At 35.0% G+C, this 25,877-nt stretch overlaps 2 protein-coding genes and 1 long non-coding RNA gene across 10 annotated transcripts in view; 2 read left to right on the top strand and 1 right to left on the bottom strand.

Annotated features, from left to right (window-relative positions):
- The window catches only part of Beta-spec (spectrin beta chain), a 44,558-nt gene extending 40,240 nt beyond the window's left edge, over window positions 1–4,318 (top strand). For all 8 annotated transcript variants that reach the window (XM_078185132.1, XM_078185124.1, XM_078185105.1 and 5 more), the window contains one exon: window positions 1,513–4,318. In XM_078185132.1, the coding sequence (XP_078041258.1) occupies window positions 1,513–1,516 (4 nt within the window). In that variant the 3' untranslated portion in view covers window positions 1,517–4,318. The remainder of the gene's footprint in view (window positions 1–1,512) is intronic.
- LOC144472227 (uncharacterized) lies at window positions 3,802–5,475 on the bottom strand. Its single transcript, XR_013494403.1, has 3 exons — window positions 5,151–5,475; window positions 4,987–5,083; window positions 3,802–4,379 (listed from the first exon to the last, which is right to left on the bottom strand). It is a non-coding gene; the product is annotated as an uncharacterized LOC144472227 (long non-coding RNA).
- A 3,281-nt stretch (window positions 5,476–8,756) lies between these two features.
- LOC144472434 (sortilin-related receptor) lies at window positions 8,757–19,959 on the top strand. The gene is made up of 10 exons (XM_078185526.1): window positions 8,757–9,098; window positions 10,586–10,861; window positions 10,937–11,098; window positions 11,181–11,450; window positions 11,537–11,805; window positions 11,878–16,163; window positions 16,818–17,074; window positions 17,303–17,780; window positions 18,077–18,283; window positions 18,880–19,959. Exons 1-10 carry the CDS (start codon window positions 8,772–8,774, stop codon window positions 18,939–18,941), a joined length of 6,594 nt encoding a protein of 2,197 aa, XP_078041652.1. The 5' UTR covers window positions 8,757–8,771; the 3' UTR covers window positions 18,942–19,959.
- The last annotated feature ends 5,918 nt before the right edge of the window (window positions 19,960–25,877 follow it).

The raw sequence follows: 25,877 nt of genomic DNA, 5'->3' as shown, positions 1-25,877 counted from the left end.
GCCCATTTAATTAATTATTAATAATATAACAATCATTACAATTTTATATTCTGTAATGAATATTTATGTTTTGTTTATTTATATTTTCGAATTAAAGTTTGTCACATCATAACTAACGCGATTGATTTTTTAAGCTTCAATCAAAATTAAGAAAATTATGTTTTTATGATAAAATGAATAAAATTTGAATGGGTCACACTGTTTTTCCCATTGAAAATCTGACATAATTTTCGCTGAATACATTAGCTAAATTTACAAAGAGTCTAGAGCATCGTTATCTTTGTTTGAGTAACGAAAACTAGTTGAACAGTCTGCTGAAAGAATTTAAGTACACATAATCTGTACTTTCAAAAGCTTGAAACAGGCAAGAGTACTATAGAGAAACATTGAGTTTGTTGTAATTAGAAAGTAAGCAGTAGTAGCATATTAAGTTATGCATCCACCAAACGGACATTCAAGAACATGTAGGAAAGCAAATAACAGTAACCAACGAGTTGCTCTTTGTTCCCTTGGTAGATACATGGCTTTACATTATACTACTCTATGCCTCGTCAAAGAGTAGAGAGAAGTTACACTACCATTATACATATACTGTTTAAACCGAGGGTTGGAAAGTGTTTATATTTCCACGTTAAATTCTCTCTGTTATCTCAGTTTAAAATGTGTTTAAAAGTTTTTAATTTTTATTTGATTACTTTCGTAAGACAATCTATAACAATTTATATATGTATTTACAAAAAAATGTCGGATGAGAAAGATAAATGGTTTAAAGAGCATTAAATCTACAGGTCCTTTGCAACTTATACAATTAACAATTGCATTATTTTTTTTAAATGGAAATGAATATTTTTTATTGCACAAATCGATTTCTCTATTATTTTCAAAAATGTCTTTATCGAAATTATTTAAATTCTTCTCTATTACATTGTAAATATTTCTTATAATGTTTTTTTTATTGTTTTCATAACTTTATTTAAATTATGTACCATTATTGCTGTATATTCCCGTGGGATCCGTTCTCTCAGATCATACATAGAATTTAAAGGGTTTGAATAAATTCTGGATAGTGCAATAATAACTACATAAACTTTAAATGCAGTTATAAAAACAATAAAAAACGTTATCAGAAATGTTTAAAATGTAATGGAAAAGCATTTAAGCAACATCTTCTGTGCAATACAAAATTTGCATTTTCATTTAAAGAAATAATAGAGTTGCTAATTGGATATGCACTAATGCATGTAAAAACAACTTCAGTGCTTACAGATTCAGTGCTCTTTTAATAATTTATCTTCCTTCTCTGGGATTTCTTCATAAATGCATTAGTAACAAAGTTATAATGTGAAACAATAAATAAGGTTTATGTATTTGCTATGAACGATGATAATTTTCAGAATCGTTTCAATCCTTGGATTAAATACAAATACTAACACATGTATTCCCAACAACTTCAGTATACGTGGATGCATTACAGTTTTAATTTAACGTTCGTTTTGTTTGCCAATTTTTCAGCTAAACTGGAGCAGTGAAGTTCGGTATAAGCCGCTCAGCACAACACACGTTTAAACAAAGAAATGTTTCGTCGCTCTGCGTGGTTAAAGCAACGTTAACATAACAAATTAGGAAACACATGATACACGGCCAACGATGGTGTTTCACTGAATAAAAAAAAAATAAAAAAGAACATGAAAATCGAAGGACGACCCTTGCTAAATCAAGTCGTTTCATGAAACGCCTACATCTCGACTACTATCAGCAACGGGATAATAGAAAGAAAGGAAAAATATAGAGAAATATATTTAAAGAATCAGCTGTCTGTATGTGTTAAAACACACACTTCACACGCGTGTAGGCCATTCTCGAAGTCTAATTCGCATTTTTAGTTCTTCAAGGAATTTTTGGACACCTTGCAATATATCGCTAGTTGAGGAAAGTGACACACACTCGGTATGTCCCATGTTAGCGTGATCGAGAGTCCGCACTCACTCAAATCGATCGTCAAAATGTTTATTCTGCACATTAGGGATTTCCTTTTCTTTTGGGCCTTATCATTATACACGTGTGACTCGATTAGAATGTATCACTATTATTTTTATGTTTAATACAACACCATGGTATGATATACACTAATTGTAACGTTTTAATTGAAAAACAAAAACTAATTTGAATGCAAGGTTGCCGTGAATATACATTCTGCAAACTGAACTGAAAGTTAGTCTTCCCATGATTCTTCCTATTGGAAGCTCACAGTAATAAGAAAAACTATTTATACACTACTATTTTTGTTTCCAATTGACGACACTAATATGTTTACAGGAACAGTGAAGATACAAAATTATTTTTAGTAGTTGTGTTTTTGCATAAGAAAGGTAAATTCTTGCTGAACAGACTATACAAATAGTTTTTACCTTACTGCGCTGGAAATATTTGCACCAATTGTAAGCAAAAGTAATGTGCAAAGAAATGTTTCTTTCATTGTGAATACTTTGCTCAAAATGGGGGACAAAATCTAAGAAATATTAAATATTCCTATTAAGCCATTAAATTATGCCAGTGATCCTCCACTTCGAGCAGTATATCAATTAATATGATCAAAGGAAAAATATTAAACTTTTTTCAAAAGTAACTGCTTTCAGAACTGTATTACCTCCGTCGAAACAAGGAAGTTATTTTAATAAGATTATCCCTTACGGACTGCTAAACATTCAATTGATATTAAAATAATTGTTACGATTACTGCTTTTTTCACACACTTACGTATATGCTTGATAATATTTTTTGCATGCGAAGTTGATATATTCAGTACTTCCATTTTTTTTATACAGACACAGTAACAGTTATGTTTCCACGGCAACCTGGTACATAATACCGTTCATAATGAGAATGCGATCTTTGAATTTACAACCTGTACTCATTCCATCTTCAGCGAAAAATAAGTTGAACCAGTGTTGTTTTCATTTCTACGCGATTCGTTCTATATGACCTATTGTACTCTGATTTCGCGTGTTCCTGCAAACGGTTTGCGTTTGCGTTTCGATGACTGCCATATATGTTTATAAGAAGCACACTAACTTGGGACATGATATATAAATATATAAATAAATATATAAATATTATATATATATATAAATATGAATTAGCTTTTAACAAATTGTTAAATATATGCTGCGCCCTAAGGGAGAAACGCATTGGAGAATTATAAAGAATGGAAGACACTGTGTAATAATTAAAAGAACATCCTCTTACACAATCCCGAAAAACTACACAACATTCTATGGAATTAAAAAAATGGCGAGAGTGACGTTTCAATTGTTCTTTAGATTTCTCTGTGTACGGCGCAGTTATTATCAAGCGTGCGCGCGCGTTTGGCTTTCTGTGCTCTTAACGAGTAGTAGACTATAATTGATTCCACTTAATGCGTCTCGCTTGGTACTGACTTAACCGTTCTCGTTACAATTCGCGCGATTGTTAACTTCTTTTTTGTCTTTTAAATATTTATCAAATTCGTTTTCCTTTTTTTGTTTTATGTAGCATGTAAGAGCTGAATCTACAGCAAGGTTTTGAGAAGAATTGCATTTCCCTAGCAAAGACTTTTTAACGATTAACTCTCGATGAAAGCTCGTTCCCGTTCTACTGCTCCATCTCAATGCGACTCGAGTAACTTGTCGACTTGTTCCGTACCTTGGAATGCATCTTTATTACATTTCTTTTTAGTCGGTAATAATTAGGCTGCGGATCTTTATGCATTTATAACTAAAATTGTTGAGACTGTAAAATAGAATTTTGAAATATTTTCATGAGTTGTCTGTTTCTTTTGAAACTGAAAAGAACACAGCTAAGAATTCAAATAAATATCAGTTAAATTTAGGATTTACAAATTAATTCTTAATAGTCTGCATTTGCATAAAAATCCGCAATTTAGTTACTAATGGATCCCTTCAACGAACATTTCGAGAATACAACTTTATAATAAGAGTACCTCATGTTTTTTAACCATTGATCGTGCGTGCTTCACTAATTTGTACATACTTTATAACCACGAGTTAAAACAGTATGCCTAGGGATAGAGGATGAAGAAAAAAGTGAGAAGAATGGCAACAACAATCTCTAATCAAAAATTGTCTTAACACGTTCGCTTTTGTCTTAATTTAATGCATGTGCATTTAGTAAATATTTTTTTTAATGTTTCGGAGTCGCATTGCTACACTACACAACTTGATATTTCATAGCTATGTGTTTTATATATAAATATATATATAAATATAAATAATGAAGATCAGTAAATTATAAGAAATAAAAACTATTATAATAGATAATATATGATGATTGTGAAACCAGTCGATGGTACTTCGTGTACGGAATAATCCCTTCCGCAACTCCTAAAAAATATTTAACATTACAGCGTTTTCGATAATAATAGACTTTTTCAAAATAGTCTTAGTGTTGTTTTTTAATATATTTTCATCATACACTCTGTTTTATACGTGATGCAATACGAGATAAACCTGCCCGTGTCGCCAGGAAATGAAACCCATTATCTAATGTAGTTTTATTGAGCCGCCATTAAAGTACTTACTCCCCCAACGGTGATCTTCAATTTTATCACGAAGATTCTTTTGTATTGGCTACTACGTTGATAATTATATACTCAATGATACTGTGACACATGCTATTTCGGAGTTACTTTGTAACAAAGAAACAACTAAGAAGTATTACAATAAATTTCAATGTTATTTATATTGAAAGTTTTACAGGTATTCAGATCCATTTTCAGCTCGTATAGTGTGTATTATTCTGAGAAATACTATTTTCCAATTTTATAGTTTAAATTTAGATACTGCGCTTCTGAGCCTAATGCATCCAATCACAAGTGACAATAGAAAACTTTAATGTTTCGTATTTGTCATCAATTATACAGAATAACAGAGAACGTTAAAATTATATGAGTTTACTAAAAATTAGATTTTAATTAATATTATTTATTACCTTATAATTTTAAAAAGTCTCTTAAGCTCTGTTCACAATGTACACATCCAGCCCACTCTTTTAATCCAAGAATCATTGGTATGATGAAAACATTCTCCTACGATACGAAATTCAGTAACAGGTGATATATGTGAACGGTTATATGTAAACTGCGTAGTACGTACAGAGTATTGCGTAAAATGTGTTTGAATGTGGTGTCTTTAATTAATTCTTTTTAAAATCGTGTACAAGTAGGTTATTACAATTTGTGGAGTCATTTACTAATCATTATACATATGTCTTCATACGTACTAAATTTACACTGTTTGGCCGCAGCAGCAAGGTACACAAGAGCTTTTCTTTTCTTCTATTCGTCATGTATAAATGAATTCAAATGGAGATAGAAACATCATAGTCAACAATTCTTCAGGCATAATGTTCATTTAAGCAACTTTAACATAATATCTGAGGTACGTATTTTTTTTATGGATGTAACAAAACGAATAATCAAAATACATTTCGCGGATTAGTTTAGAATAGTTTAGATTTTAAGCTCTCGCGCCAACAGCTCATAATGGCCCCCTTCCCCACCGCTATATAATTTTCCACCTTTTTTACTACTGGATGGGTAATAATAGATAAAAAAAAGTCCCAGTTACAAGATACAAAATAAATAATTGCTACGCTCAACCGTCTATCCTAATAACAAATTATATTTAAACACGTGTAATTCAAGACTTATCTTTATTAAAGTATTTTTAACGCGTCTTTAGCAAAATTCTTTGTAATAAAAATACCAAATCGTAAATTGTTTATCAAATATAATGCATAAGTTTTGTATTGTAGCTGTTATGTAATTTAGTATTTCATTTCCGTATGTATTGTATGTACCTTAAAAATGAATAAAGAATGTTTGTTAAAGAGAATCCTGTCCTCTTCCTCCATCTAATAAACATAACGTAACTAAAAAATATTTCTGGTAAGCAAAATGTAAGTGAATATATATGATGTAAGTGATTTTTGCAGCTAAAAGGTGACTAGGAGATAACCTGCATTCGCTGGTTTAAAAAATTTTTAATGACATGTAGACCTATACGATGAACTTACACGCCAAAGAGAAATACGAAACTTGGCATTAGAGATTACAATTAAGAGTAAGCAAGAGATCGGCCGTGACAGTTTTCGCATATGTAGGGCAGCAATATCGTCCCGCTGGCAGTAAAAGGGTTAAGATGTTCCATAGATTTTTACAAACGTAGTTATTTAAAAAGTTTGACCTAATTAACGTTTTTAACCACTATCTCGGACGGAGGTAACTGCAGTAAAAGAATACACTATAACTAAACCCTTTACAGGGATAAACAAACTTTAAAATCGATTTTCTCAGAAAACGGAGCACCAGATTAAAAAATGCTATATCAATTTTTTTACGTAGATTTACATTTTGCTCAGGTGTACTACTAAGAATTACCTGGCCACTCTGTATGTGTAGTATAATTATACAAGATAGGTAGAGGTGGATTTAGGTGTAAGCTAAATGGGCTTTCGCTTAGAGCAATAGTTTTTAGGAGACACCAGTTTTTCAGAAAAAATTCGCATTTGGTTTTTCTATGTATACATAGTAAAAAATCATACGAAAAGTATGAATTATTTTCTGTATATAGACATAGATATTTACTTTATTTCAGAGAATGTTACCCGGGCATACATCAGATATATTACATTTCAACTGAACTATTTATTTAATAGAGATCGTCACCTTGGTAGAACGCATTTAAATAATAAATAATATGTTTTCATAAAAATGCTAAAACTAGTATTTTAAATTATTACGACCACGCTTCTTCTTACCTTTCCTTTTCATTACGCGGCGGCAAAAATCTAAATTCAACTCCGAAGAAAGAAAGCATATTAAATCTAAAAAATCTGTTACTGAGACTAACTTTAGACTAATTGCACTTCGTTAATGAATACTTTTACTGACTTAAAAGTAAAGAAACATCATGTTTGGTGTAAACAAGAATTTAATTTGGATAATCGGGATTAGGCCCGGTTAGAAGTATCATTTACATAATATATCGAGAAAAGAAAACCTGTATTTAACTTGTCAAATGAGCGTCACCAGTATTATGGAATAGGGCAGTATTGGCTATCACTGAAAACAGAGATAAATTTTTTATCAGGTCGCACAAATAGTGACACGTACAGCGAATCTCAGAATTCTTAACACAAAGGTATTTGTACCCCTCACTATATATACGTATATTAAATCAGTAGCAAAAGAACAATTAGACAAATGTGTTCAATTAATGTTAAAATGATCAAAGATGTATACACTTCCTATTAGAAACGGGAACTATACATTATATTTCCGTTTCTAGGCTCACCATATCACTCAGCCTTGAGCAAAGTTATCAACACGAATATACTCAAATGGGAAGCAGTATACAAATAATTTTAACGATTTAAAAAACGATAAAAAAGGTAGGGTTATTTCAACCAAAATCGACGGAAATATGATGTAAAATGATACGTAAACGTCAAGATGACATTCTACATTTTATTTCCATAAAATATTGGTTTCTAAAATACATTTTATAATTTTTTCTACAACCTCGGGGAGAACGTAATAACATATTTTAAAAAGGCATAACTCTTCTAAAATTAGATCAGACTTCAATTTTTGTTTAAATATTAGTACTAGTTTACTAAAGAATGGCTAGAATGATAGAAAATAAATGAGGACACCTTTTATCTTAACTTTTTTATTTGACCAAATAACGGATATTTAAAAAGTGAATTTTTTAAATTTAAATAATTTATATGGTACATATACACGCTGAATATATTTTCAAAATCGGTTGACCTTGTTATAAGCTGCAACAATTACAGATAATGATATGTATACAAACGTATGTCTTCCGGACTGTTTGTACCTTTCCGACAGTCGAGAGTAAGTAAAAACCTAAGAGTTACAAAAACCTAAAATTTTACATGTTTACCTTGAGGATGGTATGCAAAATTAAAGAGTGCATGATCTGCCCTTAAATATACAAAATACATGAAGATGTAATGTGTGTTATTATTTTGTCCAACATTACATCAGCATCGTGTAACGTTACCTACTACGAATGCACTGGGTCTAATGAGCCATCACCTCCCACGATAAGAGCTCGTTAAGAAACTTATTTAGTGACAAAATCTCTATCGAAGCTATAATTGTATTATTAAATACCAATTCAAACAAGTTTGCTATTTTACGTTCGTCTTCACTTGTCGTAGTCAGCGATTTTAGTTGTTGATATACACTGCATATATATATATATATATATATATATATATATATATATATTTATATATGTGTATACATATGTATTACATACAATATTTTTCGAGCATGCAGTCTGCCCAATTCGCGGAAGGTTCCAGATTCCATAGAAACGCACTCTTTACATACGGTGTTCTAACAGTCCTTGGCCAATTTGACGAAATTTAAATAAATTTATATCGTTTTATTCTCATGCAGTTTCTACTTTTTACAGAAAATATAAAAATCAGATCGATGGGAATATCATGCGTATAATTATAGACATACGATAACCTGTACCCGAGAATCTACAAGAATTCTTGTTGAACAATGGAACGCATTTAGAAAATTAAACTTCTATTCGAAATTAAATTAATTATTTCCCGTCATTGTACAATTTTTTTTTTAATAATCAATTGTCAACTATAGTATAATTTGTACAGTCGTATTTGATATGGCGTCGTTATGAAAATTTGCAGACTTTTAGGACACCTTGTACATGACTGAGTGCATATATACGCGTAAATGGCCATTTAAGAAAGTCAGTCTGAGCAAGATGGCCGGCCGGACGAGATCGGCCTTTCGTTATTCCGCGGTTATTTTACATTTGCTACTATTAACAAGATTGAATAATGGACTAAGGTTTGGTGACAAAGCGACCACACTTCACATTTTGGAAGACGACAGTTCTTTCCCGGGCAGACAGTCACTTGTCATTGACCGAAATGAGTATTTGCACGACGATGCTAGCGAAACGTCATCGAGTCGAAGCCGCAGGGAAGTCCCTCCAACACAGGCGACTAATAACCCGAAGATTGTAACGAAGGTACGCAATCATGTTGGTCGCTATCGTATACAGGCTAACCGGACCAAACAAGCTCGACGAGCGGAAATGCCATTAACCAGTTTCCCGCATAATTTGCGTTTTGTTTTTGTCGCCTTATCTTCGGTTGTGCACTTGGTGGGTTCACGCGAGATACCAGAATTTTCAGAATTTCATATGGCAGCTAATAAGGCCGGCTTACAAATGCGGTCTTTGTGCGTCGACCATAGGAGCCTGTAATTGCCATATTATGTCCCTTCCGGACTAAATTTAATCAATCTTGACGAAACGCACCATAGCGTCATAGTCGTTCTGTTATTGACATGCAGAGGTCAGTAACCGCTTTGAATAGTTCTTTATTTTCCGATCAACGTGCTTTTTTCTATTTATCTATTTGCTTGTTTTATTCCTTTTATCCCTTTTCTTTCGAGTTTCAACGAACGATTAAGTACACAGTAAAATTAAGTCTTTATTTATTCTTCTCGATGAGCGACAGTTTGATGATTAATTATCGAATGAAACAGTATCTATAATGTTATAATTGCTAGTTACATACATTACTGCTACGTAAAAATTTCGGATACTTTTTCGTTTTCAAATAAATGAAATTTCTTTATATAAACGATTGCAAAAACAAAATACATTTCCGTAGTTAATCGCATTTAAATTATTTTTATAACAGTTGTTGAATTCCATTAATTGGAATCGTAATTGAATCGTGTTTTAGAAAATTTAAGTGACATTATTTTTATCTTTGTTTTGAATTCTTCTTGTCTAAAGGAGTATGATACAGCAGTACATGACAATTAGTCATAGGAAGATGCCCCTGAACACTGTGATAACAAAGAAGCATGTGACAGCATGTCCATGTCAATGAAATAAACTATAGTATTAAAAAGTATTATATCAATCATGATAATAGCAAAATTCTGTTACAATGTTTATGCTTATCTCTTAAAAATAGATGTAATGTATTTTTATTAAAATAGTTTTAGTAATAAATTGTGATTAGTTATAAATAATTATGAAATTAGCTATTGGAAAATAGTAGGTAAGATAAAGGAAGTAAAAGTAATATGTTAGGAATAACCATATTATATGTACATTTGTAATGCAGTTACAATTGAACATAAACATCAACATGAAGTCATAATTTTTCCAAGAAATACAAACTACTTACTATGAGTCATCGGTTATATCCATCAATTTATTCATGATAAAATAACTTCCTTCTTTTTATTCTGTTTTATGCGAATGATTTTGTGTGTGCTTTTGTATACTTTATTATGTGCTTTTCATACAATTTATGAAGTCAAAGTGAGAAGTTACATTTTATATATTATGCTGATAACAATTTTTATCAATTAATTCTTATCTATACTATGATTGATTTCTTTTGATAACGTTCATCACAAATAATAACTGCAAACAAAATAATATGTCCAATAAATGATTAGCTTTCATAATCAGTTTAATGTTTCTTTTTACAGATAAATGCTTTAAATGATTCTCATCAACAATTGATGGTGCATTGGGTTGGGGAGGGGTCTAATGTAATAATATGCCTGGCAAGAGATAGTACACCTATGATGCGTCTTCAGTTAAATAAACTTTATGTGCCCAGCAATCCCAGTGCTGTCTACATAAGTTACGATTATGGAGATACATTTGTGAACAAAACTGAATTTTTTAGAATTTCTTCCGATGAAAATGCACCTTATGCATCTTTGGATAAATTTATAAATCATCCAAAATCTTACAATTTCGTAAGTGTATATATGAATATTATGTTTACTTACTAACAATATTTACTAATATTAATTGTGTACTATCTCTTCCAGTGTATCTTTGTGGACAGTACAAATAGTTTACTTTTCTTTACACGAAATAATGGAGAAACCATTCAGAGACTCAAACTGCAATTTCATCCAACTGAAATTACATTTTATGAAAAGAACACCAGAGTGCTCCTTGCTCTTGATAAAACTGATCCAGAACGTAAAGTAAGATTCTCAATTGTTAATTGTTTTCTCATTAAAGAGTTATATGTTATTGTTCTATAAATATATTCTTATTTTATCGTAGCTATGGCTGTCGAATAATGAGGGACGAAGTTGGGTATCAACTTACCCATATGTGAAAGCATTTTTCTGGTCACCCGCATCCTCTTTAATAATTGAACGAATAGGGCATTCTGGATCAAATACTGTCTTAGAATGGCCTGATTTTTATAACTCGGTTTTATATTCACAAGCAATAATAATAGCGGACCGAGCTTTGAAAGTTGTGATAACAAACGTTGAAGATTTTCAAATCAGAGGTGACTATAGATTTGCAACATCGAGAAACATAAAGGTATGTGTATGTTTACTTTTATTTTGATATTTCATACTAGAGTCCATTCGTGCATATAAATATTATAGTCATTTTTTTCACAATAGAATGGCACAGAGAATTTGGAGCTTTTTATATCTTATAAGAACAACAGTTTTGTGAAGGCTGAATTTAACACAAACTTACCTCGTAAAAATTATCACATTGTTGATGTTTCACACAATACAGTCTTTGTCACAGTTGCTCACAGCGAAACTCTAGTAAACCTTTATGTATCAGAGGTTATAGATGACAAAAAGGCATTGTTTACATTATCACTTGAAGGAATTCTCACTTTCTTCCCTAATGGTACATGGAAGGACGACAGATGGTTGAAGTAAGCCTTATTTTAGTTAACATTATTTTCGTTAACTTTTTTATTGTAGTTACATATTTTACCCATTTTCAGTGAAGCAACCGATGAAACATTTACTGATCTGTACAAGGTCGAGGGTCTCCGTGGTATCTACATTGCATCCCAAGTAAAAGGAACACCAGAATCAGGTACAATTGGACCAGAATATTTAATGTCACTGATAACGTTCGATCATGGATTAACGTGGAAGCCCATCAAGACACCTGATGTAAATTCTGAAGGATTTCACATGCACTGTGGTGAAGGGTGTTCATTGCACCTGAGTCAACGTTTCAGTTATCTGTACCCTGCGACTAGATCTGTATCTATTATGAGTTCAAAGTCAGCTCCTGGCATTATAATGGCTACTGGTGTAATAGGACAAAATCTGAAAGGTCATCCCGCGCTCTACGTGTCCAGGGACGCTGGTTTGTCATGGAAACAAGTCCTTAAAGACTATTATTTCTTCAACATGGGTGATCACGGCGGTTTATTGGTAGCTGTAAAATATTTCAAATCGCGCGGTGAAACAAGGGATCTCTCTTATTCTGTTAACGAAGGTGAATCTTGGCAATCATACACGTTTAACGAAAAAATGTTGAAAGTGTACGGGTTAATGACTGAACCAGGAGAGAACACGACGGTATTTACGATGTTTGGTTCGGACAGTGGACAACATCAGTGGCTTATAATCAAAGTCGATTTACGAAAAGTATTTGATAGAAATTGCACAGAAGAGGACTTTAAGTACTGGTTTCCTACATACAGAGAAAAAGAAGAGTCGTGCACATTGGGACGAAAGGAAATTTTCAGTAGAAGAGCTACACGAGCAAATTGTTACATTGGCCTAGATCATACTAAACCTGTTCGAACTATTTCATGTCAATGTGAAGCCAGGGATTATCAATGCGAATTCGGGTTTATACGAGAGGTCAATCCATATACTTGTATTCGCAATAAATCTATGACCGATTACGATCCTTATGCTATACCGAGTACTTGTAAACCGGGCGAGGTTTACAGTCGGACTAAGGGCTACGTAAAGATATCTGATGACGAGTGTGTTTTTGGCTCGTCTAGGTATTTTGAACCAGATTTGATTCCATGTCCCATTGGAGAGGTCCCACAGTTTTTACTTGTTGCTCAACGGGAACACATATCACGCATCGATTTGACAGAAGAAAAACTGGAAAAGTTGCCGGTTCATGACCTGAAAAATGTTATATCTATCGATTTTGATATGAGAAATAACTGCTTGTATTGGGCAGACATCGTGAACGACACGATTGGTAGACAATGTTTCAATGGTACAAACGCCCCTGAAATTCTAGTAGAGACTGATCTTAGTTCCATTGAAGGAATGGCGTTCGACTGGGTGTCCAATCTGTTATACTTCGTTGATGGTGTTAAAATGAGAATTCAAGTAATCAGAACAGACTTATCTACTATGGGAAGGATGCGAAGGACTATTCTGGGACCTAATAATCTTCAAAAGCCAAGAGGTATTGCGGTTCATCCGATGAATGGGTACATGTTTTGGACTGATTGGGCCCCGGGCAATGCCTCTGTTTCGAGAGCTAATCTGGATGGAACCGAAGTAAAACGATTATTCGTTGAGCCGACTGTTGAATGGCCAAACGGTATAACGATTGATCACATAGCTGAAAGGATATATTGGGTGGACGCCAGACAGGATTATATTGGTTCGAGCGACTTTGACGGCAAAAAATTCAAGAAGGTCATATCGAAAAACGAACGAGTATCACATCCGTTTGCAGTCGCTGTGTTCAAGGATAACATGTACTGGGATGATTGGAGGGAGTCGATGATATTTGTTGCGGACAAGGATCACGGTGTAGGTATCTCCTCCATCATGGGCGAGCTAACTGGCTTGATGGATCTGAAAGTGTTCGCACACAGCATTCAACAAGGCACGAACGCTTGTGAGAACCATACCTGTTCACACATTTGCGTGGGAGCGCCAAAACACAGTTTCTCATGCCTTTGTCCGGACGGGATGGTGATGATAGACAACAAGTGCATGTGTCCGGAAGGTAGCACCCCGTATCCGAATTCTACATGCCCACGGGTAGCCAGCACATGTGCAGCTAATCAATTTGCCTGCAATAATGACGTGTGTATACCTGCATTCTGGCATTGCGATGGTGACAACGACTGTGGAGACCGTTCCGACGAGCTTCATTGTCCCCGAAAAACCTGCTTCCCGAACTACGAGTGCGACAACGGCACCAAATGCATTTCTCCATCTTGGTTCTGCGACATAGATAAGGACTGTAGGGATGGTGCGGACGAGTTGAACTGCAAGTATTCTACCTGCACGGATTCACAGTTCAGATGTGACGGTGGTAGATGTATATCACATGGATGGGTGTGCGACGGTGAAAACGACTGTCAGGACTTATCGGATGAGTGGTTTTGCAAGGCCAATTCGGGAGAGGTAGCGCGAAACACTTGTAGATCCGACGAAATGCTCTGTAAACATGATAACACGTGTATGCCAAGCGTATGGAAGTGCGATGGCGAGTCAGACTGCGAGGACGGCATGGATGAGGAGAACTGCAGTAGCATCGTCTGCGAGAGCTGGCAGTTTACCTGTAACTCGTTCAAAGGCAATCATAGATGTATCTATAAATCGTTCGTATGCGACGGGGACAAAGATTGTCCCGACGGTTCGGATGAGGTGAACTGTACTGCTACCGCTGTACCAGAGGCGCTACCAAATCCGACAATGCCCAGTAGCCCGTGCAATAATTGGATGTTCATGTGCGACAATAACAAATGCGTGCCTTACTGGTGGAAATGCGACAGCGTGGATGACTGTGGCGACGATTCTGACGAAGTTGGTTGCGGAAATGCCGACGACATACTTCCCGTCACTACGGTGGCTACCACTGAGGAACCTAAAGTGTGCAGCGAAAACAGATTTCAGTGTTTAAACGGCGATTGCATACCAAACGCTTGGGTTTGCGATGGTTCGATTGATTGCCGTACTGCAGAGGATGAACAACATTGTGTTGCAGAACAGGGTTTTTGTCATGATGGCCAATTTAAATGTCGCTTGGATGGCGCTTGCATACGCATCAGAGATGTCTGTAATGGTTTTGAAGATTGTCCTGATGGTACCGACGAATTTGGCTGCTCTACTGAACCACACATCAGTCCGGCTGCAACGCCTTCTTGTTACGACGGTTTATTCCCTTGCGACGAAATCAATTGCATCCCACTGGCTGCTTACTGTGACGGTAAGCCAGATTGTGTAGACGGCTTCGATGAAAGCAACTGCTGGAAGAATAGTTCACGCATTTACCAGGTTCTAGTAATGGGTGTCGATGAACGTTCGGTCAGTTCTACAAGTCTCCTCTTATTCTGGTGGATGCCTGTTCCATCCAACGTTACCTTTGAATTTCTGCCTTCCATCGCAAACGTATCGCAAACAAATCCGTCTCCTAAGTGGGTCAATGCTAGCAAGTGGATCGAGGAGATGACATATCAGTTCACTAATTTGGAACCCTATACCCAGTACAATGTTACTGTCTATGTTAGAGTGAAGGGTCAGCCAACTGTCTTCCCACCAGCAAAATACATGATTGTTAATACTGGGAAAGGTGCACCGTCTGAACCACGACTACTTAGGGTCAAGCAGAGTTATGGAACTCGAGTGGAATTACATTGGCTACCGCCTTCGCATTCCAATGGACCTATAATTGGATATGTTGGATTTATAGCACCACCCATACCACCCGTACGGTTCTTCAAAGCAAAAACGTCAGCGGTGATAGACATGGCGTTCGAATCAGGCAAAACCTATTCATTTTGGGTGATTGCTAAGAATGAGGAATATGAATCACCTTCTTCAAATGTGGCCACATTGACTTTCGATGGATCTGTGAACATAGATAACATTGAACAGCTTTCCGTAGTAGCGGTCACCAATTATTCTATCACATTGACTTGGAAAGCTATCAAGATTGCTGATCAATATCGGGTGACAGCAAGACCGTTGGACTTGGCATATCTAAATTCACCACCAATGCAAGTACCAGAAAATACTATCAATATTACCAACTTGTCTCCTGGCGTCAAATACAATATCGAAGTTGAAGCGGTTATTATTGAAAAGTATGTTGGGAAATCAGCCACCATAACCGCTACAACAGAAGGAACACCACTGCCATTGGTCGAAGATTTTGAAGCACACTTAGTACATCAACCCGAAATGGCGGTGAAATTACACTGGAAACCTCCTAATTCGACGGAGAAGATTGATTGGCAATATGTTGTTTATTATTCGAGAATGTTCTTTGAGCTTAATATTCACGGTAAGTTTCAATGTTTGATATTGCATTATCTACCAACAAATGTTTTGAAAATTAGCATTTGATAATTTTTTAATAAAGAGTTGAGGATACTCGGCTTTTATAAAATGGCATCATATATTTTCAACTTCATTAGAACAATATTAACGACCGATTATAACAGCAATTTGAGATTACTTTGAACAGAGGAATTCTTATGTAAGGTATAAAAACGATAATATGTAAAATTTTATTTCAAACATATTACAATTTAAATTATAGACTCAGATTAAAAAACAAAAATGAAAGTTTTCTATTTTCTTTTGTTATTCTAAGGAATAAAAAATTAAAAAAAAGAAGCATTTTAGTTACTGATCCCTTTATCATCGAACAAAAATTCAAGACGTTCAGTCCAGTTCTAAAAAAGTTATTGCGATTTAAATAACTTCAAATAATTTTCTATGTTAACATTTTAACTTATAACTGGATAATGTTGAAAATATATGATGGTGTCTAAAAAAGGAGAGGTAATTCTATGATTTCTTGTTGACCAGAAATATTTTTGTCAAATAATTGGAAAGGTCAGAAAAATGATGGTTAATTATAAAGCATATACCTTTTGTATGTTTATGCAGCCATATAATCTATATATTAATGGTTCATAAATTAATCTTCCAGAAATTAAGTTGCTTACATCGAATCTGTACGCGGTAGTCGAGGATCTAGATACATGTGAGAGATACAGTTTTGCGGTTGGAGTTTACGGACAGTATGGTAGTACTGGTCCTTTGAGATTTGCACATCGTGTGTATACGAGTTTCGATCCACGTGCCGCACCAACAGATGTACGCGTAGTACCGTCTGACAAGGATAATAACATAACTGTTTTTTGGTCTGCCAGTTGTGATGTAATCGATTCGCCTATCGCATATACGGTGAGTTTTTTCATTTTGTTATTTTGTTCATAACGCATAAAAAACACAGGTTTTATTAAAAGTGAATTATATAGGTGTAATTCGAAACATGCGACTTTCTTGTAAACTTCTATAAAAATATTTCAGACAAATATTGTACGATGTGATAGGGCAAGTGGAAATGTAGGGTAGTTCTTAGTTTAATACAAAATTGCTAATATAGGTGTATTGTTGTTATTTATGTTGTAGATCACTGTGACTGAGTTAACGCTCAATAAACATTTCGCGGTAACACTGCCACCGACAAATAAAACAAAAATGAATCACACGTTTACCTCTATAAATTATGGTAGTACGTATAATATAGTTATAGCAACGGATGTTAAAAATGCTGTGCAAAGTCGACCAATTATCTATACGGCTACTGCATTACCGCCACCTCATCAGCTACTGGTTGTTCCCGAGAAGTCGGAGTACATTCTATTTTGGCAGGAGCATGATCTACCTGGTGATTTAAAGACGTCAGAGTATCATTATGAAATTCTAGTGACGGAAGGATCGAAAAAAATGAACGAATCCGAGGCTACAGTGTACAAGGTTCAACGACCACCGTACACTTATAAGAATGTCAAGCCGAATATAATTTATAGTTTCGCTGTTCGTATAGTCACCCATGAAGGTTACAAAAGTCATCTGAGTGAGGTTGTCAGCGTTATATCTCCTAATGGTAATTATCTTTTTTCATAAACGATTTTAATCATGTAAGAAGAATCAGCAACTTTAGACAAATAAAACCAATGGCTTCTTTTGAGTTTATGTATAAGCAGATTTGAAAATTTTTATAACAGAGACAGAGGAAATTGAATAAAATAAACTTTGAAAAGGAAGTTGTGAACTAGGAAAAAGATGGAAATTATGGTTTGAAATTTGTCATGTATTTTTAAATATTCTAATGCTCCAGTTTTTAATGTTTTTGACGTTGTTATTTAATACAGTAGTTACATTTAGTACAATTTGTTTCAGAATTGGCGTTACCAGTAACAATAAGTACAAACAACATTTTGTCTTTTGCTATACCCATTTGTTTACTCATTGTTGTTCTGGGATCTGCCCTGGCGTACTTTGTAGTAAGACACAAGAAACTGTCAAAGACTTTTACACAATTTGCCAATAGCCATTACGACACAAGACGCGGACAAGCAACCTTCCCGGGAACTACAGATGGTTTGGGTTAGTATTTGTTATAGTAGCTTTGTTTACTTACATAAGAATATTGAAAATTTTAGATATCCTTATCAGCATAAATGCGATTAACGTATTTCAAATATACACATCATATTGCGATGTGATCGTAGTGAAATACAAAACTTTACGGAAAATACAAAACTTTTAAAATAGAAAATACATAAATTTTCAAGCGAAAAATGTATGAGGATTAAATTAATGACTGCAGTTTATAATCATTTCTCGAATATTTAATTTTTTTTGAACGATCATACGGTTTTGTATTGCTTATTTACTGTAGCAATGACGCAGTTTCTGAGTTATTGATGCAAAAAAGTCGATTCTTATAAACACTTCTTTATGAGTAAAGTGTTCATATAGTAATGTTTCATAAAATATAAAGTAAGAACAGGCTACTATATGAACGCAATATATGTATTGAAGCTTCAAGAAAAGTGGTATTGTTGCAAAGCTATACCAATTTGAAACATTTCAAACTGATTTTCTTAAAATCTAGATTTGCGAATTATTTGATTTTCGTAACAAATTAGTAATATTGTCAACAATATAATAATAAATATGAGATTTAATGATATTTTCAGAGGAGGACGATAGCCCCGTGATTCGAGGCTTTTCCGACGACGAACCATTGGTGATAGCATAAATCAAGCAATAAGCAACGTCCACATTTAAATTACACATTCACACAAAGTCACACATCGGATACAGTGAACACATATATACGTACATGAATATAATATTTACGTGTTAGGAGAAATGTGCCAAGACACTATTGTAAACTTTGAATAACTTCGAGTATATATATATATGTATGTATATGTATAGGTAAGACCTGTGCATACATGTGGAAGCTTTTATGAAAGTGGCTCAAGACTGATACACTTTACTAATCCTAGTAAGTTACAGTTCGATTAGACAGGCTGCTTAGAGCACTTACATGAAAGCTTTTGCGTATCACCGACCTCCCTTTTGTTTTATAGAGGTATAATTTTATACGCTATCGCTCAGAACTTTGGGGTATCTTTCAATCTTTAAAACATCGGAGTTACAGCCAGACCAAAAATCTTCTTTTTTCCGGTAACATAAAATGTTCTAAGCACCGGTTCTACTAATATGTGAGCTATTTAATAATCGCCTAAGTCGTGATTCACGGTAAAGTAATTATACTTTAATTTAAGATCAAGTCATGTAGGAAAGCGAAGGGTGTTCCAAATGTTTGAGCAGTGGTGTAAGTGTACATGATGTCGATTAGTATACGGCGACAGTTAGGTTCATGTCGTTATGTGGGAGGGGGGAGGGGGCAGGAAGCTGTTGATATATATGTAAAAGTCGTATGAAAAGAGAGTGAGAGAGCAACCTGTACATATAGTAAATATTTTGTACCGAACTGCGGAAACTAGAAGCATTTCCAAGATGCCATGCATACAATGACGTTGACACGAAGTTTATATAATATGACAAGAGTAATTGATACTGCGATGAAAATTTTTTAAGTGTCAATGCGTTGGGGCATTTTTTGAAGAGTGGAGTCACCCGAATCGATTTTACGTTTTCGACGAGAGAGAATACAAAATTTCTTACCTGTCTAAAGTTGATGAAAATATTTTATATAACTCTGCTTCTTTTAATTGTTTTGTAATAAATCATTTTTACGTAACTTACGAACGCATATGTATAAACACAAACACAAGCGAATAAGCTTATCTATACTGTTTTAGGGACGGAAGAAACTTCGCGCGACAACGGTTGAAAGTTCCGTTAGTTTAAAGCATTTTTACATAATACATGATGATCTTTGACCACGTTTAGAGAAGTTAATAATAAGCGAATCGGAACACTAATTTCTTGTAAAGAAAGACGTAGGGTGAGTGAGACAAGGAGAGAGAGAAATTATATTTTTAAGCGCGCCGTTGTTCGAAGAGTACCATCCTGGAACTTGTACATCGGTTTACAGTTTTCATTAGAAAGAGAGCATTATGGATTTATTGCACAGGGTATTTCACATTGTGTGGTTAGTACTACAGGATCAATTTGGGATTCGGAAACAAAAAGAAAGACTCGTTAGAAATTGTTGGTTTATGAATGTGAAGTATTTACTATTTTGAATCCTGAATTGGTCTTTATTGTTACTCGCTTGTGATTAATATACTAACCGCCACCTTACTCTCTTTTTAATTATCTGGATTAAGATATGATCTCATTTAACCGGGGATGGCAGCAATTTAAAATATTAAAGTTTTTAATTTTAATATAACACATTTGAAAATGGTATACACTATAATGTTTAAACGGGTGAATGTTTTAAATTTCGATTACTATAGAATGCCATCAAATGCCAAAAATATGCCATCAAATGTAACTAAGTTGCTCTATATACAAAATCCACATAATTTGTTTAAATTCACCCAACAAGATCTAACCTTTAGTCTTATGTATAGAGATACACAGATAAGTAGTGACTTACTCGAGATTATTTTACTTTCTGGTGATTATATTTTTCAACTTAGAAGATATTTAACATATTATTTAATTTATTTGATATTTGTAGTACTCTATACCCGGTTAAAAGTGATTAGATTAGCATTCGTGACTGAAGAACGTAACAAGATGAAACTTTTGTGCATAGTGACTATACATTTTGAATAATTGGTTTCCAAACCTGTAGAAACTCTTGCTCATTTAACGGTTTATTGATATCAGATTTCGATGGTATGGCGGTCGTCGTGTTACGGAACAGCCTTCAGATGTAAATAGTCTGTACACGAGGTGATGTTCGTGTCGTCATACAATGCTCAAAATTCTATCTTGAGGTCTTCGACAACTGCCATTTTTATATGCGATTCGATGCCATGAGCAGCTAGTGAAAATGAAAGTTTCGAGACGCCGTCTCTCATATGTTGTTTGAATCGTGCAATCGGCAGATAGCAAGATGATTCGTTCCGGAGAAATCTTGAGCTTTATTATTAAGGTTTGTACTGTGTCGTATCCGTGCAGCCAGGTTCATATCGACATATATTGAAAATGTTTGGTCAATCTCGGGAGTATCATTCTTAGGTATTTATGTTCTAGAAAAAGAGTATCAAGGCAGCAAATACTAAGTTTATATTGCTTCGGATCATTCTATTTTGTTATTGTCAATTTTACGTCAATTTTCTGATTGATGCAGCATTTTCTTATTCAACCGGTTAATTGATCGACTTCGCGACGATGAATATTTGCTTGGACATGTTTGAAGGATCATGGTACCAGTTCAAAGCGATTTATCTCGCAAGAAACGCGATTATTAATAATTTATACTATTACTGATATTACGGCAATTGACATTGAATGAATTTTATGTAAATAAATAAGGCAATTGGAAGTCATCGGAAGATACACGTGAATACAAACGACAAGTTTACTCGTATTCCTTGGTAAACAGGTTCTGCTTGAAGTACCGTGCTCGTTATTCCCTATTTACGATCTTGCTGCAATGAACTCTTTGTAACCGTCTCGTCGGATTTGTAATTATTTTCATGAAGTAAACGAAAGTTTTTGTTTATAGGTACCGCGTGGACTGATCGTAGAAAGGGAAGATTGCACATTTCTTTTTAACTTTATACTGTCATGTTATCGTTATCTCGCACTTAGTTTTTCCGACTCGTCAATATTTCGTTTTTAAATTGCCGTGCCTACTCATAATTCCGAGATTAGAACGTCCTTGGGATTATTGGTAAATCGATTCACGCATTGTCAACGCGATATTGTTACACGAAATAAGTACGGGCAAAATAGAGGTAAAAGGAGGTAGAGAACGTCGGAGGAAGCCGGACAAGTTCGAAGCAGTTTGCGTCGACGGGAGCGTAGCTTGTATGTGTAAATCTCAAGGGTTATAGCAATATAACAGTGATATATACATAATATATAAATATACATAACGTATGCATATAATATATTTGCGTGTAAATAAAAGAGATTACGGCACAAGTGATAATCAGTTTGTTCTCGATGGGAGGAGAAAATTGCCATTCGTCTAGTGAATTATATATAAATTCGCTATAAACTCGATCGATCGCAATGACATTTGGTTACCCAAAAATACGGGTCTCATTTTACGCTGAGAGACAGTTGAATATATTAAACTTGCTTTGTTGTGGGAAAGCATAACTACCCTGCCTTTCCGTAACGTTTCCCGATTTTTTTGTCCGAGATATTCCATTGATGTAGAATTTTTTAGGTATTTTTAATTACAGAATACTTGAAGGCAGTGTTATATGTGAAGAACGTTATCAAATATTTTCTCACTACATGATATAGATTAGAGTGACCAGATTATTAGACAATTGTCAACAAATTGTTTTTAAAAAAGCAATTGCTTCGGGTAATAACAAAAGTTAAAAAAAACGTTGTTTTTTTAGATGATGTTTTATCTGAGCTTATAACGAAAAATTTAAAAAATGCGTTTTGTAGATCTCGTAACTCGTATGTATACGTGCTGAAAAATGTATTGAAATTGATCGACGCATAGCCAGGATATAGCCACCAAAAAATGTTAGAATTATCTGTTCTACAATAGTTAAAATTCGCAATGAAAAACGAACTTCTAATATTAACAGCTCGCAAAAAACGCGACAAGAAAAACTTCAAACGTCAAAAGATATCTCGTTTTAAGAACTATCAAGCGTTTAATGGTTCAACTCTAGTGCGTTATAGTTCCGCAATCGGCAAGATGAGAAGTTACGACAGCCTCGTGTTGTTTCCTAAAAAAATCCACCATTTCTTGATACACCAATCGAAACGCTTGTTCGGAAAGTTCTCCGCGATTCGCGCGACCGGCCACGAAATTACGGGTCCCGTTCCTCACCGATTGGAGAACGGAAGTTTGACGATCGACGAACGAAACGCTCAGTTTCCGGCGGATACGTGTCACCATCATGTCGGTTTGCCGAAAAAGTGGAACGCGACCGGCCGCGCCATCGTTGTCCGACCGATTCCACAATGAGCCTGTCTCCCAGGGAGACTAAGCACTTCCGTTGAACTTCGCCGAGATAATTTGAGGTTTTCGGCACCGTTACTTCATTAAAAATGAACAGAACGGAATGTCTCCTTGTGTTCTCCGCGTTCTAAATTTCAAGTCGACGCGCCGGTACGCGTCGTATGCCTACATATGCGGCCGCGGTGACGTTCCGTCCATTACGTTCCCACTACCCGTCGGAAATTACGGCAATCCATGACGAACCATTATGATCGTCCGGCGCGCTATGCTCCAACGCCTGTCGACCGTTTAACTAGTTGGATCTCGATTCTCTGCACCTGGTTGATGTATCGCGCCGAACTTTTTCAAGGATACCTACACTCCTGGCAAAGAAGAGAAGCAATCGAGGACCTAGCTGAGAAAGAGCACATGCAATCGTGATTCTATAGAAGCATTCATCTAAAGACTTGCTAACAAATTGTTTCAGTCGTCAATCCCAATTCAGAATATTACTTATTATCAAATAAAAAAATAACTTCATATAAATTCGGCGGTTTGACTAAAAAATATTCTTGCTATCCTTAAAGGAGAAAGTATCGGGAATTTATTTAATTACTGGTACGTTCAATAACAACAGTAGCTGTTCGAATAAGTTTACAGATTGTTTTTTCGTGGTGAATTATTATAAGAGATTTTCATAACTATTTTCCCTGCGGTCTATCCCTGAGAGGGTCCTAGGAGCTTCCTAAAACGACCATTAAGTTTACGAAATCTACAAGCAGCGCTAAATTATTCATTCAGGAGGAACAAAGCTCGATTTGATAGATTCTTTCATCTCGCAAACGTTCTCACGGGGCCAGGTAACCGTGAAATCATTCGCGGTGGAAAGTCTGCCGTTGGATACGAGCTATTACACAGTTAATATTTTAATCATTGGGAATCTAAGACTCCATTTCAGGATTAATCATCGATCCGTGCCTCTGGCAACGTCTTTGCCGCGGATCTAGTGCTTGTGAACCGGATGGCACCCAGTACCTATTATATCGGGTTAATCGATTTTTTAGCCCTGAAATATGGGCAATCATCTCGCGGAACTTTGCATTTTCTCTGATTACACGTACCACCGACTTTTCAGTGCCCGTCGGCAGTGCTGTGTAACATAGTAGAAAAAATAAATATACATATCCTGAAACTGTAATAGCGTGAGTCAATTTGATACAACTATCCGTATTAATATACATTTAAATTAAATTTCGTATTAATATACATTTAAATTAAATTTTGTATTAATATACATTTATATTAACTTTTGTGTTAATATAAATACTATTCCAAGTTTTCACTTGATTTTACAAACATGTGCAATGGGAATCGTATTGAAGGAAATATTAATTGAGTTATTTGTTTGATCTTTCATGGAAAATGGATGCGAAGTTCCATTAAAAATTTTATTTGTCTGCGAACTGGATCCAGAAGTGGTAGGATTTTGTTTCGGAACAATGAGACACCGAAAATGAAATAAATTCTTTAAAGAGAATATAAAGGTCCTTAAACGGTAACTTGAAAGTGTCTATAAAATGTAGATTTAGTTTAGACATTTAATGTCTCGTACAGCATTAATTAGAGCTGCACGCTTCATTACGGCAGGCGCCAATTGCCTTTTGTATATTTTCCTCACTCCACGTACCACAAATGCTTTTCGACATGCTCTGGTAACGAAGAAGAACACTTGCGGTTTCTGAAAATTTCATCTCACCCTTAAGCCGAACTAGGACGATTTAGGAAAACCGCTAGATGGTATCGATATACGAGGAAATACGATCGAGTGGAAAAGCTTGTGGATTGCTATGAACCCGATGATTTTAATCCATATTGACGCAGTTTCTATAAAGACCCGCGGTATTATTCGAAAAACAGGGGAAGAATATAACGATGCATTGACGACATGTTGGACATGTTTTTACCTTCTGGCAAGGTAAGGCTGTCATTTCTATTTTGAGATTATTAGACAAACGACGAAATGGGTTGTAGCAAATAAAATTAATCCCATAGAAAATATCATTGACATTGTTAGACATGTTTGTACGGAAAATTGCTCTGAGATCTTTGTATAGATAGTATATCGATATTGATCTTGAACTTATGACTAGCGAAAGTGGTTCTACCGATTATTAAATCTTCTTCGTGATCCTACAATTCTGTCAATATTAATACTATTAATTATTGCTACATTTCTTCGTATTCGTTAGGGACATTGATCGTTTCTTGAAATTCACTGTTCGAAGTGTGCGAGGATTGAAAGTAGGTAAGTCAACGTTTTTATTCACGCGACAGGAAACGGCGGTTAAATGAACTCGTCAACAACGATGATGATTTGTGGTTTAGTTGGACCATCCTGTCAAATCCTGGCGAACACCGCCTGAGGATGTACCGTTCCGCGGAAATGTGTACGCGAAATGACAGGGTTTCATAAAGATCCGAGTTTGCACGGTGTCTTCGATGCGTTTCGCGTCGTTACGCCAAGAGACGCCGGCGCACATCGCGAAACTGGGCTACGCACGTGCAAATGTACCGCAATAATAATTGTTTCCTTAATTATAGGCTCGTTGTACGCGCGTGTACGTT

This window comes from Augochlora pura, chromosome 1, assembly GCF_028453695.1.
Source record: "Augochlora pura isolate Apur16 chromosome 1, APUR_v2.2.1, whole genome shotgun sequence".
NCBI classification, from domain to species: Eukaryota; Metazoa; Arthropoda; class Insecta; order Hymenoptera; family Halictidae; genus Augochlora; species Augochlora pura.
This window is presented reverse-complemented; position numbering and strand designations above follow the sequence as displayed.

Excerpts from the sequence above, each read along its gene's own strand:
- LOC144472434 (XM_078185526.1), top strand. The coding sequence starts at position 8,772 with ATGACTGAGTGCATATATACGCGTAAATGGCCATTTAAGAAAGTCAGT. Across the intron at positions 11,451-11,536 it reads CAACATCGAGAAACATAAAG|AATGGCACAGAGAATTTGGA; the intron begins GTATGTGTATGT and ends TTTTCACAATAG. Across the intron at positions 17,075-17,302 it reads ATTCGCCTATCGCATATACG|ATCACTGTGACTGAGTTAAC; the intron begins GTGAGTTTTTTC and ends TTTATGTTGTAG.